At 55.1% G+C, this 14615-nt stretch overlaps 5 protein-coding genes across 5 annotated transcripts; 1 reads left to right on the forward strand and 4 right to left on the reverse strand.

Moving 5' to 3' along the window:
* Positions 1 to 378: 378 nt before the first annotated feature.
* CPAR01_06087 (seryl-tRNA synthetase) lies at positions 379 to 1944 on the reverse strand (the record flags this gene model as incomplete). The annotated part of the gene is made up of 1 exon (XM_060490361.1): positions 379 to 1944. The coding sequence occupies one exon, from the start codon at positions 1942 to 1944 to the stop codon at positions 379 to 381; it is 1566 nt and encodes a 521-aa protein (XP_060351827.1).
* A 340-nt stretch (positions 1945 to 2284) lies between these two features.
* Positions 2285 to 4088, reverse strand: CPAR01_06088 (uncharacterized protein; the record flags this gene model as incomplete). Its single annotated transcript, XM_060490362.1, has 2 exons — positions 2285 to 3596; positions 3655 to 4088. The coding sequence occupies 2 exons, from the start codon at positions 4086 to 4088 to the stop codon at positions 2285 to 2287; spliced, it is 1746 nt and encodes a 581-aa protein (XP_060351828.1).
* A 1251-nt stretch (positions 4089 to 5339) lies between these two features.
* Positions 5340 to 7667, forward strand: CPAR01_06089 (uncharacterized protein; the record flags this gene model as incomplete). The annotated part of the gene is made up of 1 exon (XM_060490363.1): positions 5340 to 7667. The coding sequence occupies one exon, from the start codon at positions 5340 to 5342 to the stop codon at positions 7665 to 7667; it is 2328 nt and encodes a 775-aa protein (XP_060351829.1).
* A 332-nt stretch (positions 7668 to 7999) lies between these two features.
* CPAR01_06090 (uncharacterized protein) lies at positions 8000 to 9601 on the reverse strand (the record flags this gene model as incomplete). The annotated part of the gene is made up of 1 exon (XM_060490364.1): positions 8000 to 9601. The coding sequence occupies one exon, from the start codon at positions 9599 to 9601 to the stop codon at positions 8000 to 8002; it is 1602 nt and encodes a 533-aa protein (XP_060351830.1).
* Positions 9602 to 13018: 3417 nt separating this feature from the next.
* On the reverse strand, positions 13019 to 13942 carry CPAR01_06091 (uncharacterized protein; the record flags this gene model as incomplete). The annotated part of the gene is made up of 1 exon (XM_060490365.1): positions 13019 to 13942. One exon carries the CDS (start codon positions 13940 to 13942, stop codon positions 13019 to 13021), a length of 924 nt encoding a protein of 307 aa, XP_060351831.1.
* Positions 13943 to 14615: the final 673 nt, after the last annotated feature.

Consider the following 14615-nt stretch of genomic DNA (forward strand, 5'->3'; position numbering starts at 1 on the left):
AATAACGCATGAGCCTGCTGGGTCGGCGTCACCTGGGATGAACGGTAGTTTGTATCAAAATGGAGTTATTGGGTTTCCTTTCTCTTTTGTCTGAAATTGGTAGTGCTGGTTACAGTCCAGTTGATGTTTAGTATTGTAGGTAGTGTGTTGGAAGTAGTAAAGTACAGAATTATCACCTCCCTACGACTCTGCCACATGATGAACATGCTTTTGATGGTCTACCCTGCCATGCCTCCTCGACTTTGGTTTTTTTCGAGACGCGCTAGATGCACGTGGCAATGCTCATGTACAGAAGTGCGAATATAAGTGTTGTTACAAAAGACACCATGTCCATGTCCTCAGTCCAAGTCAGGTAGGACTGTGTAAAGTATCCGTGTGCTATGAGATAGTCTTCCGAACAATCTTTTCCTTTCCTTCCATCCACGGCTGCAGGCAAGCCGGAATGGAGACGGACATTTCCTGCTCGTTCCACCCGGCCTCCAGGAGCGCAGCCAGCACTCTCGGGACGGCGAGAGCCGTGCCGTTGACGGTCCAGGGGAAGGTGAGCTTGCCGTCAATCTTTGCCCGCGTGGCGAGCCTGCGCGTCTGGTAGTCGGTGCAGATGCTGGCGGACGTGACCTCGCCCCAGCCATCGTTCTGCTCCTGGCGAGACGGGAAGAAGGCCTCAATGTCGCACTTGCGTACGGCGGAGGCGCCGAGGTCGGCGGTCGGCATCTCGAGGACGCGGCAGTGCAAGCCCAGGGACCCGAGGATCTCGGTCTGGATGTCGAGCATCTCCTCAAAGACGTCGACCGTCTCGTCGGCGTCGGGCGCGGTCCAGGCGAACATTTCGACCTTGGTAAACTCGTGGACGCGGTAGAGACCCTTTGTGCTCGCGCCGCGCGCGCCGGCCTCGGCGCGGTAGCACCGGGAGACGGCAACGCGTTTCGCGGGCAGCTCCGTGGCGTCGAGGGTGGTCTCGGCCTTCATGCCGGCCAGCGGGATCTCTGACGTGCCGGCGAGGGAGAGCTCTGGCTTGCCGCGCTCGGCGTCGGCGGCGGACTGCGCGAGGCTGTAGATCTGCTGCTCGCCGTTTTGGTCGCGCGGCTGGAAGCCGCAGGCGGCGGCAACGTGGCTGTAGACGACGCTGGGCGGTGCGACCTGGCGCCAGCCGTGCCGCGTGGCGACGGCGAGGGCGTACTGCACGAGGGCCTGCTCCAGCTGCGCGGCCTCGTCGAGGAGGTAGTACCAGCCCCAGCCCGAGACGGTGCCCGCGCCGGCGAAGTCGAGGAGGCCCAGCTCCGAGCCGATGTGGACGTGGGACCGCCACACCTTGTCCGAGGCGCTGGGCGTCTCGTGGGGGTGCTCGTTGATGTAACTCAAAAGCCGCGGCTCGTCGCCGACGGGGGTGACGTCGCTGGTGAGGTTGGGGATGGCGAGGGCGAGCCCTTCCATCTCCTCGACGAGCTTGGCCTCGTCCTGCTCCACGGCCGCGAGCTTCTGCTTGAGCACGCGGGCCTCGTCCAGCAGCTCGTCGCGGGTCTTGCTCCGGATCTCGTTAAATTCGGCATTGTCGTCGCCGCTGGTGGACGCCGGGTTGGCGATCTGGCGGCGCAACAGGTTCGACCTCTCGCGAACGGCGCGGCTGTCCTTTTGCAGGGCCTGCCATTGCGCAAAAATTTCGTTGATGCGGGCGGGGCTCTTGCTCTGTTGGACGTAATTGCGCTCGAGACAATTTTGCTCGTGTAGTTCCGGGTTCTCCCTGATATGTCTGATGTCGATGATGGGTTTTGGCGCGGTCGAGGGCCGCTTGACGTCTGCAAAGGCACGGCGTTGTTGGAGTGAGTGTGAGGCCAAACAATTCACTCTGCTAATGATGCGCGGCGTGGGTGGTGAGGTGTGTAGGAGGCGCCTCCTTGCTGCCCCTAGTGAACTGCGCAAGAGACTTGTCGGATCTCTCCCCATTTTGAAGTCTGGTAACTGAGAGGTTGGAATTCAATGTATCCCTCTCAATGAGTATTCTGAGGGAGTGCGATGATCTGATACGAAGGCGGCGTGATAACTGTATGAACCGCTTACAAGCATAATAGCAGGGGTTTCACTGGGCCGTTCACCCAATTAAGTGCATCTTCAGCTTCACAACTGACTACAGTCGCGCTCACTCCAATGAAAAGACGAGCGTTGGACAGAGTATGATTATGTAGTTTGATCGTACATTCTTTTCTTCATATTTCGAAGGCCAGCAGGTCTCCGGGGTATCAATGCATTTTCACATGTCTGTAGGCAAATCTCTGCACCCGCCTCGCTATAAAGTTCCCCATGCCCCCAATGTCCAGTTCGATTGACCTCCAGCTCCTCGCATCAGTCCACCGGGTCCCATGCTCTGCCGCTGCTGAGCCTTGACGTCAACTTCATTCGGCCGTGAAGCCCCGTTGACTCCTTGTTGCAGCCACAGCTCGCGGTCAATATTAGCCATCGCCATAACTTTGAGCTGGCATGCCAAGCTGGCTCCTCCCCACGGCCCGAGAGAACCCAGAGGTCGAAGGGTGCCTTGAATTTTAGGATGGTGGCTATCTCGCTTCCTCAAGGAGTCCTCAATGACATCCGCTGCGCTTCGAGGCTCATCTTCGCCCGTAACTCTACGTTCTTCCGTCTCCCTTGCGGGCGGCTCAATCTCTGTAGGACCTTCGGTTGCACGTCGGCTGCCTCTCTTCAGCGACGCATTGTTCTCGTACTGCTTTGGTGCACGCCCCTGAACGGGGTCCCAACCACGCTCGTGGACGAGTTTCGACAGCTCGTCGAATATCCTCCGCTTCAAGCCTATGACTCTAGAACAGCCGCCGATGAATACAATGCGCGACATGCACACTGCTCGAGCATCAATCGGAAGCTGGACTAGGTGTTGGTAAATAAGGTGATGAATAGGGAGCTCGTCATCATCGAAGCTACTACGTGAGTAGTGTGGCGCAAAGTAGGTGTTTTCGCACGGCTCTGACAGTTGTTGGAATGGTAAAGTCAGGTTCTCCGCTGGTTCCACGGAATGGATCAAAACCTCGACATTGCTGTCAGACCGCTCTTCTTCGATGGGAGAAGTTGGCGGGGATTCGTCCTGCTCCTCGACCGTAGGCAATGCCTCTCCTCCAGGTTGCTGTTGCTCCGGCCGCCTGATACTTGGGAGATCGCCACGCTTGACTTGGCGACACCAGACAAGGCGACAGGCGACTTCTTCGCACTCCACAAAACTCAGAGAGTGCCGCCCTTGTTCCCTTTCCCGACGGGTCTTCTGCGAGTGCGCTGATGAAGTCGATAGTGCATCTTGCAACATATTGTGTGTCTCGTTGACCAGCATCTTGCCTGCGCGGGTAGTTCTTGTGGTGCGGATCTCGCGGTATTCGTAGACGCTCGTCACACTGGTCTCAGCCCAGCCAAGATCCACGACCAGTGCTGACCGAGTGCCAGCTCCCACAACCGACGTGACTGCGGATGACATCAAAGATACAATCGGTGCCTGAAAGCGGTGGAAAAGAACATCGAGGGTGGTCGACAGTAATGGCAGAGGTATCGACGAGGACAGGACAAGAGAGGTTCTTCGCGGCCGTGAATCGATAAGAAGGAACCTGGACGACAAACATTAGTGATGCTGTAATAGAGTCCTGGGCGGCGGGGATGCGTCACTTGTTCAATGCTTCCCGAACAGCTCGGTCTATTTTATCCTCAACAAGCCCCAAGTCAACGGTCCGCACATCATATTGCCATAGCTCATGGTCGTCTCCCCAAGTCTTGCCCGTTGGACGACGACGCCAATCATCCTTGTGATCTGGGTCCCACGTGCGGAAGTCGCCTACGCGGCGTAGTTGTTCAGGACCTAGGGATAGCACGGCCTTCGGTGCTGGCTCTCCGGCGAATCCGAGTTTAATGAAGCGAGAGCCCAGCTCTATGACGATGATGTCTTCCTCGGCGCGTAGACTGGACGGGGAGCCAAATGTTGAAGAGATGTTGCGAGAAGGGGTGTGTGGACTTGCAGGGCCGCCGCTGATGCCAGAACCCGTCTCGGTTCGGATGTTGGCAATGGATCGGTGGGCGAGGCTCGGTGTTGCGGAGGACGACATCTTGTAGGAAGTAGTAGAGAGACGAGATATTCGTGGTGTTGAGAGCGTTGCGCCCCGGTTTAGCAAGCCATGCCCCGCGTGTTCGGTTGTCAGAGGTTGCCCGTTGTGAAGTTGTAAACGCCTGCAACGGAAAGCACGCCGGGTCGTTTGCTAGCAATCTGGTATGTCTTCTGGTGTTGTTTGCGCGCGATTGAGTAATTGGTCACAGTCCAAGTGTAATTGTCAAGAGAGCCCGTGAGACTGGAGCTTTGAGGTAGAGCTTGTCGATTAGGCCTCTAAGGTAAGGTACTTGTGGCCGAAAACGGGTCAATCACTGTGGAGCACTGTTGCTGGCGCTTTACTCTGGAATAAAGTGGAGAACCGTCGCTACATGTACGTAGTAAGGTCGTGCAGATGTCATTGAGGTGGGTGGCACCGTCCGTAGTCCCGGTAACCATCTCTTTCTGTGGTGAGCCAACTACCAACCTTCAATCAACATCTCTCACGCTGAAAGGCACCTATCTCTCGCCAGACAGACGGAGCATTGAGAAAATCATTGGATACGACTTGTGTATGAGTTATTGAGCATAATGATTCGCGCATAGCAAATCTTTGGGAGGCTCGTTGCACTTCAATTTTGAACTCTTTCATTTCGAGCACAACGTTGTTCTTTTTGGCTGTCCGAATCATCGACGCATCAACGACTTCATGCATTTCGCCCCCCAATATCCCTCCGCCCCTTTGGATGGAATTCTGCATCTACACTCAACCCGCAGATCTAATCTTTCTTCCCTGCATTAGTTTCTTGCCTTGGTATTCTTGAGATCAGAGCCATTGGAGAATTGCAATGGGAATCAAAGGGTACTTACCACCACTCCTGTCCTCTTCTTATCATGATAGCGAGGTCCCACTCACATGACAACCACAGAATTTACCGTGAACTCGGCCCCGGCAGAAGAGTGTCTCTTGCCAAACTTGCTACAGAGAAACTTGAAAATACAGGCCGGCCGTTACGGATTGCCATTGATATTGCCATCTGGCAATTCCAAACACAAGCCGCACGAGGTAGCGGCAAATCCACGTCCAATTTGGCCGCTTCAGAGCTGACAGATTTCACCAGGTGGGACAAACCCTGCAATCAGGACTCTTTTCTATCGCTTGGTGCGATTACTTAGTCTTGGTATACACCCCATTTTTGTATTTGATGGCCCTCACAAGCCGGCTTTCAAGCGCAATAAGCGCTCCGGTAAAGGAGATGGCGTTGCAATAGCCATGGCGAAGAGAGTCATTCGTCTATTCGGATTCCCAGTTCATGACGCGCCCGGCGAGGCAGAAGCCGAATGCGCTCTCTTACAGCAGCGGAGTATCGTCGACGCAGTTTTGAGCGAGGATGTCGACACAATCATGTTCGGCTGCACCCGAAGTCTTCGAAACTGGTCAGCAGAGGGGACCCGCGGAGCCAAGACGCCCACCCACGTCAGCATGTACGAGGTCGATGATCTATTGTCTGCCGAGACGGGTCTGGATCGAGAGGGTATGGTGTTAGTCGCACTGATGAGTGGAGGCGACTACATACCGGAAGGTGTACCAGGATGCGGTCCCAAAGTTGCATGTGAGGCGGCGAAAGCTGGGTTCGGCAAGTCGCTATGCCGCTTGAAGATCGAAGACGATGACCAATTTGATGACTGGAGGAGGACGTTACGACACGAATTACGTACGAACGAAAGCGGCTTCTTCAGAGTACGGCACAAAGCTCTATCCATACCGGACGAGTTTCCAGATCGCCAAGTACTCAGGTATTATACGCACCCGGTCGTCTCAAGTGCCACCACTATCGACAGGTTGAAGACGGGTCTCAATTGGAGTCGCCCGATAGATGTGCAAGGTCTCCGGTACTTTGCCGATGAGACGCTTGACTGGGTGAATAAAATCGGTGCCATCAAGCTCACGCGAGTCCTGTCACCTGCGTTACTCGTCCACAAGTTACTGGAGAGGCACCTTTCCGACCGAGCAAGCTACCAGACGGCAGAGGAGATGGAGAAGGAAGAATCGAAAATGATCAATCGTATCACCGGGATACGAAGCCATCACAGCACCGATGGTATTCCAGAGCTGCGCGTAGCACATACTCCGACCGATATAGTCGGTCTAGACCTTTCACAAGAAATAGACGAAGCCGACGAAGTGCCCTTTGATCGCCAGGGTCTCGGACTCAATAGCGACGAGGAATTCGAAGCTGCTGTTGACGGCGAGGGAGTGCCAGCGAGCAGCCAGGCTGTGCCAAAGAGTACATTCGACCCATATGCCGCCCAGATGATCTGGCTGCCCGAGTCGCTCGTCAAGCTAGGCGCACCTCTTGCTGTCGAAGATTGGGAGGAGAAACAGCGCACCAAGGCTACGAAGGCGTCTACAAAGCCCAAGAACACAAGCAGCAAGGGCGTCAGCAAGAGGAAGCCTGCCAAAGCCGTCCCAGCCGAAGACGGCGCGCTTGATAAGTGGATGCAAGTCACAAAGGGCACAACTACAAGACAATCAGCAAAGACTAGTGGTGCAATATCGCAACATCAAGTAGATGACGAAGATGTCCTCCCACCACAACTCCCTCGACCAACTATTCTTAGGCCTGATCCAACAAAGATTGCGGCTGCGTTTCCGGCCTCCTCCTCCTCACAACGTCCGAACCCCTTGCCGAGACCAATCAACCGAAGTAAGCAATCCAGGTCCAACGGGAAAGTGTCTGCCACCGCAGAACCAACCGCTCACAGTAACCCCTGGGCATACGCTGGCTCACAACATATGCCTAGGATCACCGAGCCTCGGCAGCCCGCAGAGCCGATTCTGTTGTCATCTAGCCCCGTCTGCGCTTCGCCTGCGCCTCCTTTTCCGTCGCTGAAAATCCCGCTGAGCCCGCTGAGCCCGTCGAGCCCGGCGAGTCCACCAACACCTCAGCATACCATTATCGACCTATCAGGTCTTGACGAAGATTCTTTCGTCGAGCCCGCGCCCAATCCGCCTAACATGTCTACATCAGCACCTCGTCGTCTTTCCCAAAGCCCTGGGAAACATCGGGGGTCGACAAAAGGTTCGTCACCAATACGACTGGCGACAACTCTGTCTAAGAGTCAGCGGGGGCTGAAGCAGACACGTATGGAATCGTTTGTGACTGGCAACACCACGCGGCCAACGGCGGATCAGGAAACCAACCATGATAGGCAGCCAAAGAGTGTCCAGAGCGGTGGCCGCCTTGGCACGTCCATCACCGTCAGCCAGACTGCCAAGGTCAAACCCGCTGCACCGAAGGAAGCTGCTGGTGCCGGCTTCCGTGGTTTCCGAACCACCAAAGTCACAACTTCCTCCTGGCTAGAACCAGACGATGCGTTTGCGCCGAAACCCATTGTAAAAACTACCTCAACGGAGGCCAGGAAAAAAGTCATGGTGCCACGGACAAGCGTCAGTGGATTTTTCCGGGTGGTCGAAGTGAGCGACGGGGAATGGGTAGCCCGAACGAAGGCGACGATGGCATCGGAGCGCTTGACAAAGGATGACGGATGGAGGCAGAGCGAAGTTTCCATTATAGATCTCACAGGAGACGACGACTAACGATATCCCCCCGTTGTACCACTCTGTACCACTACCATCAAGCGCATTCAAGTCTTATTCCAATAACGACAATGGCTTATGTCTGAAATCTAATGCTATATGCCTCCCTGAATCCAGGCCTTCTTTGCAGTGTCGATGCACGACGCGAGTTTCGTCAATGGGTATCCCAGGCTGTATCCGTCAAATATTGCCAACTCAAAAATAATCCAAAAAATAAGATCAAAATCCGCCAGTAAATTCGTTCATCATTAGTCGGAAGAATAACCAGTATGCTTCTTCATCTCGTTCTGCAGCCGTAAATTGGCCGAGCATTTGAGTCCATTTTTTTCGTATCAATGCTCACCATGCCAAGGAAGGTCACGATCCCCCACGGTTATGCACGTGAGGTAGCCAATTCCATCGGCGGCCCTTCCGCTGTTGATATCCAGCTCTAAACCACTGCCCATCAAAGGCCGGACAATGTCGCGAGCCATCAGCTTCAGCTCGTCGATGCGCTTCTCAAAGCGTCGGAGATTGTCCCGGCTATACAGCTCAGGCGTCAATTTTAAGAACCGCTTGCACTCATCGTGGCCCAGGTAAGCCGCTGAGGAGGCGCCGAGAGTGCGATATGTGCGGCCGACCGTGGCCAATGGCGGGACAGCAGCGGGGAGGGCCAGTTGCTGGTTGTTTCCGTTCCGACCGTCGCGAGAGCTTTGGAGTCGACGGTCTGGGGGCGGAGGACTGGTGTTGTCTGCCAGCCATTGTCGAAACAGGCTAACGGCTAGCCAGTCGAGATAGTTGTTCTGAGGTGTGACACGCTCGCCCCTCGCCGTCATCAAGCTCAGTCGGAAGAGACGGCCTTCGACACGGCTGACCACCTCTTCTAGCTCGTCGACCTTGTCTTCAATTATGTCTAGAACGATGTCAGGGAGCGCAGCACGCAGGCTACGTTCTCCTGCCGGCCATTGCCCGACCACATGAATCAAGGCCTCCTGAAAGATGACTCTGCTGCGGGCAAGGTAGCCAAGACGTAGGTATGAGATGGGATACTTGGCAATCTGCTTCCAGAGCCGTGACTGAAATTGAAGCAGATGGTGGTCAACCCTGGGGCCAACCACGGCCAATGCGTCATATAGGTCCGCCAAGGTGATGAGAGATTTGCATTGAACGTAAGCATCCGCAATATTGACACCGTCGAGAATCGGGGAGTGGTTGTAGAAAATGCGGAAGAGGTTGTCGTAGTCGCGGAGGAGATCTTGATCGGCCTGCGAAAGCGGCTGGCTTGTTGCCGTCGTCGTCGAGCTAGGCACGAGGCTCAGATTGGCGACGGAGCGGAAGAAGTTATGATTCGAGTGCGCCGACGAGGAGTGGGAATGTCCCGATGTCTTGCTTCGCGAATACGACACGGGCTGGTCGCCGTTGACCGCGCTGCCACCAGAGCCAAACAGAGACCCAGAGTTGCCCGCGCTCAAACCCTTTGAGCCATCTTCATCCTTTTGTACCAGCATTGGTATATCGCCATCCCCCGTGCCTGGATCCAATTCATAGCGCCAACGTTTCCTTGGTAGTGTAGATGAAGTAGTCAAGGCCCTGCTGGAAGGCAGAGGGTTGTAAGAGTCGGCTGAGGAGCCGTCGCCAATACGAGGCAAGTCATTCGAGGCGCTATCCGAAACTGCTTTGGACCACTCGAGACTAGTGCTGGCCTCGAAGAAACCGGAGCATTGCGTGAGGGTATGACGATGCAGTAGATAACGGTTTTGGTGGCCACCGGCCTTGACTATAATCTCGACATCGCCCGAATTGTTGAAGACGGGAAACTCATTCTGGGAGATATAGGATGAACCGCCGACATGAGACCTGTTGTATCGCTTCGTGCGAGATAGTGAAGGACGCGAAACGACCGAGGAGGGGCCTCGCAGGGTGAGGGAGGACGCGGAATCGGGCTGCGAGACCATGAAGAAGGCGTATCGACTCTATCGAGACCGAAGCTGCGAAGGTCGGAGGAGGGACTGACGGCCTACGGCGGCTCGGACATGGAGGAACGCGCGCACTGGGGGTCCCTGTAGGTGGACAAGCAGGAAACGAAGATGCGACACAACGGGCGCGCAAGAAGCGCGCACAAGTGGCGGAGAGTCGTCGGCCGAAAAGATGAACCAAGGTTGACCACTTCTGTGAGACGGGGAAGCTTGTTGACGGGCTCAAGGTTTTGGGCGGCGACTCTGCGTTGATGGGCGCACAAGAGCAGCACTGACGAAGGCGTGCGGGAGTGAGACAGAACCGAGCCGAGGCGCTGAGAACAATGGAGCTCCTAAGCTAAGAGCTACGAGACTACTTGCACCAAGAAAAGGTGAAGAAGCGGGGGGCGGATGGGCGGCTGGATTTGTTCGTGTCGCGATGCGCGGGGGAGGAGTGTGCGAGCGTGCGTGCGCCGGTGACAAGATCAAATAGCTCTGATGGCGGGAGCTAGAAATGCAGTGTGTGGTGATGGAGCAAGGCAAAGGCGATGCCAAGAATATCTACGCGGAGGCGAAGAGAATAGAGGAGAGACGCGAGTCTAGTCAAGCTGTACGGATAGATGTGTTGATTTGTTGCTGGTCGAATGGGGTCTTGGGGTGGCTGGTGAGGTAATCAGCACGAGGAAGACCGAGATGGAGAAATCAAGAAGCAAGACGAGCAGGCAAGAGTCTGAGACCCTGGTGACTCGGGGGGAGGGGTCTTGACGCTATTTGGTACCGATAAGGTAGCGAGCACCTCGTGATGCGACTGCTGGCGACAAAATTCAAGACCGGACAGAAGATCTCAAAGATGGGAGAAAAGCCAGTACCAGCATAGGCCCAATGAGGGTCGGTCCAGAGCCAGAAAGAGAAAACAGCTGTATCCGTACGCAGTAGACGTGTGGACGCGTAGAGCCAAAGAGTGAAGCGTGAACCAGGATATTGCGACGGCGCCGGCGACGAGAAGTGGGACAGGGACAGGGTGAGCAAGCTCTGCGTTATGCAGTTGCCAATGAGATGGCGAAGACAGGCACAATGGGACAGGCTGCTCTGGGTCGACGAGCCTGGAAGCGCTCAGGATATCATTTCATAGAGGCAAAGAGGTTCTAAGGCACACATGAGTTTTAACCTACCACCCAACCAAAAAACGGAGGCAACCTAAGGTAAGCAAAACAAGTAAAGTCGGGACGATGGGTGGCAGTTGACGGGTAAAGGTTGAGTCAACTGTCAATGTACCAATGAGCGGGGAGCGACAATCCGCCCTGATACTTGTAAAGGAAAGACAAGAAGCAATCTTTCCAGGCCTTCCCAGCTATACCAGCAGTGTGCCTGCCTCCATAGGACGACGATGGATTAAAAGTTGCCTCCGGTGCCTCCCTCCGAGCTTGCGCTTGCCGATAGTGGGTGCAGGCCACTCGCCTCCTTTCATCGTCGCCCAACCATAGGTTGCTTGAATACCCTCATGAGGCGACGAGATGCAGGGGGCATCATCGTGCATGCTGGCAAGGCAGACTTCGCAGACTCGCTCACTGGCACTGGTAGACGGGGGCCACCTCCCGTGCTTTTCCCACATGCACCTCACCTTGGCCACCCTGGAGCTGCCAGGTCACGACATTTCTTCCTCTTGCTTGCCCGCAGTGGCAGGCTCGCAACAGCCTGCAAATCGTCCTCAGCCAATGGAATGTCAGGTGGAGGAAAAGCCAGAACGTGACTAGGTGTGGGGAAAAGAGGTCCGATCTCGAATTAATCGGAGCATCCTCGTCACGTGAGACACATAGAGCAGTAATCTTTCTTCCTTCCAATCCCGGTCCTAATTACTAGCCAGCCTCCGGATTTTGGCGGCTCGTCTGGAGCCTTTAGTGGAGGGCTCGTGATTGGTCACAACCGTGTCAATAGCCGGGTACCCCGAACCGCACTCGAGCTTGCATGTCGATCAAAGTATTCCGTCATCTCCTACTTCCGCCATCTCTCATCAGCCATTTCATTGGCCACATGCGTGCTCAATGCTCCACTAGTCCACAGCAAAAATTGCTCCATCTTTCTGTCCTCGAGACACCAATGAGAAGCAGAAACCTGTGGCCAATGGAACAACTTCAATCTGTGTTGCACCGTTGCCCGCTCCTCGCAAACCTCCGTGCGGCCCTCTCAGTGTCACAATGGAACTTCGGAGGCAAAAAGCAGCAGCTTGACGGGCGCGCGAGCGAGCGAGAGACAAGGTACCTAGCTCCTGCTGGAGGTTCCCCGGTCGTTCAATGGTTCCCACCATCAGCCGATTCAACCAGTAAGCGGCCACCACTCAACTCCTCGAATCCTAAGGTGTGCTTCACTGATCACTCTGCCGACCCCATTTCTGTTCTGGCGCGCCCTGCAAGCTGCTGGAACTTGCCGCTCTTCCACCCGTGACCCTCGTTGACTCGTGAGTCGTGTCCCCCTTTCTGAGTACCTATGCCAGTGCAGTGTGCCCAGTGTCTCAACTAACCGTTCACGGTCTCATTCACTCACCTGGGGGGCGGAGGTCGATGCTCCCCTCCGTCCCTCCGTCCCTCATAATGTATCGAGCTGAGTCTCGTGCCCCAGCCGACAGACAGCCAGCATCGCTTTGCTTCGCTCGTACTGGGCTCTACCGGCGCTGACTGTCCAACCTGTCACACAAGATGACGGATTTGGCACTTACACCCACATACCTATCCGTCGTACCATCGCAGACCAAGGTAGGTTAGCAGGCCCGTCCACTTTGTCTCGTCTTATCCAAGGCCACTCGCTCCAAGACTCTTGACTCGGGTTTGCATCGGCCAATGAACGCTATCAAGGTTTTCTTGTCTTGCAAACGGTCTTGGACGCCTCGGCAACGCAGCAAACCGCGTTCCGAGAAAAATTACCCCGTACCTCAGCTTAGTCGACCTTGATACTAAAGCGTGAAGGCCATGCTTTCACCGCCAAATACCAAGCAAGATGTGCTTTAGGCCAGGAAGATGGATTCAAGACGTTGGGTTTGCGAGTAAATGCCACTGTTTAAATTTAGTCATATTTCTTTTGATAATTTTGAAGCTTGCTGATATCGCATATCGGCATCTCCAATGCGGTAGCTAAACGCGAAAATAAGCATAGACCAGACCAGTCTGTCAAGATCGGTTTCGACAGTTGATGATGTGCCCAGACCAAGAAATTATTTTCTCCGCTGGCCGGCCATCGTTTGTGTGCCGTGATGATATGATGTATCCTCCCTCAGTCAGGTACTCAACCCATCCAACCCGACCCGACCAAGCGAACCTCTTGAGAAAAAAACCATTGCGCCTCCCCTGACCTTGCCGTTTTGTAATGAGATTCCAAAGAAAATGAAACAAAGCCGAACGCGCCGTTGTTTATCGCGTGGCCGCTTTACATGACCATATTGCTGTCAGCCTCCATCATGTTGGCTGGTTCTACCGCTGCGGGAGACTCGGTCGCAAGCAATGTCTCTTGACCATCAAAGGTGGGAGGCGAGCACTGGAGATTTCGCATAGCGCCCTCGACGTCTCTGCTAACAAAGCGGCCTTGACGGAGGTTCTCTGCGAAGAGGAAGAAACCTTCCGCGGCTTCGACGAGGTACGATTGTAGTCCCTTGCTCTCCAGCCGGATGATGGCGTTGGAAACAGGGTAGTGGTTCTCAATAAATCGGGCCCAGCCACGCGCCGCGGCTTGGATGTGTTGGTCTTCGCTGATGCGTCTCCAGCCAATGCCGAGGTGAAGGGTGAATTGGTCGACGATTGGTTGCGCAGAGCTCTCTGATGAAAGAGTTGTGGATGTGGACGCCGTAGCTGGCTGAGCTGCATGGAGATTTGGCATGACGGCCTGGGTAAGGCGTTGGGATTTGTTGCTGCGTAGAGATGGGCGTTCCTGCTGCTCGTGGAGACGTGTGATGGCCTCTTGTGTTTTGCGAGCGTCATCTTGCGCAGCCTTCTCTTCGACCCAGGTGCCAGATTGACTGCCAGCATCCGCGACGTAGCTACCCTTCTTGATGAGAACCATACCAGGGCCGTACTCCCACTCTTCTTCAGGTTCTTTGGGTGCGGTATGGTGTTCGGGCTCGTCGGTCACCAGGTTGGGGGCAGCCTCGTCGCGCGAACGTTTTCGACCAGCGACTCGAAGGCTTCCGGCGGGCATTGCCGGCGGTGCAGGGCAGCGTTGGAAGGCGGCGGGCTGGCCAAAGGGTGTGGCTTGGGGAGAGAATGGGTCCATGCTAAAGCTCGCTTGATGGGCGGGCTGAGGAGGAAGAGCCATGACGGGGGAGCCAGCGGAGAAGGAGTGACCGAAAGGAGACATGGCTGTATAGTTAGATCTGCGCAAGGTAAGTTCAGACTTCAGATTCAAGTAACTCTTTTACGAATCACGATGTGTTAGTAGTTGAGCAAGACGTTGGTCGGGAAGTCCAGTGGCTAGATGGACGTGGTGTCTGGTAGAGTTTGAGGACAGTCGTTTGGCGAGGCGGTTGTAAAGGTGAACAAGATGGCGACGACTGGGTGGTGATGGAAAGTGAATGGTGATTGGTAGGTTGAGATGGCTAGACCCGAGTGATGGTGGGTTGGGGCAGGTTGGTTGAAAGGAGGAAGGAGCTGTTCAGGACCAGATGGGAGACTGAGCAGTTAATGGAAGAGTGTGAAGGCGTCTGACGAGATGGCAGGAAGCAGACATGTAAGAGTTCAGGGTGGTATGTGTAGCAGGAAGGAAGTTGAGGTTGTCCCAGAGACAAAGACTAGACGAGCTGCGGCAGGAGAGTGGATGAACTGTGGTAAGGAAGAGGGAGGGAAGGCGCCGCCAGTAGGAGGTGGGCGAGAGAAGAAGGAGCTATCCTTTTGTATCCTACAAGGTCAATTGAGAAACGGAAGGAAAACGCGAGCAACGGGTAAGAGGCAGGAAAGGGCCGACGAAAAGGTTTGGACCTGGAGGGTTGGATGCGTGGTAGACAAGGGAATGCCGCCTTCCATTTGCGAGCCGT

The sequence above is a fragment of the Colletotrichum paranaense genome (assembly GCF_030867605.1).
Source record: "Colletotrichum paranaense strain IMI 384185 chromosome Unknown Scaffold_4.1, whole genome shotgun sequence".
Taxonomy (NCBI): Eukaryota; Fungi; Ascomycota; class Sordariomycetes; order Glomerellales; family Glomerellaceae; genus Colletotrichum; species Colletotrichum paranaense.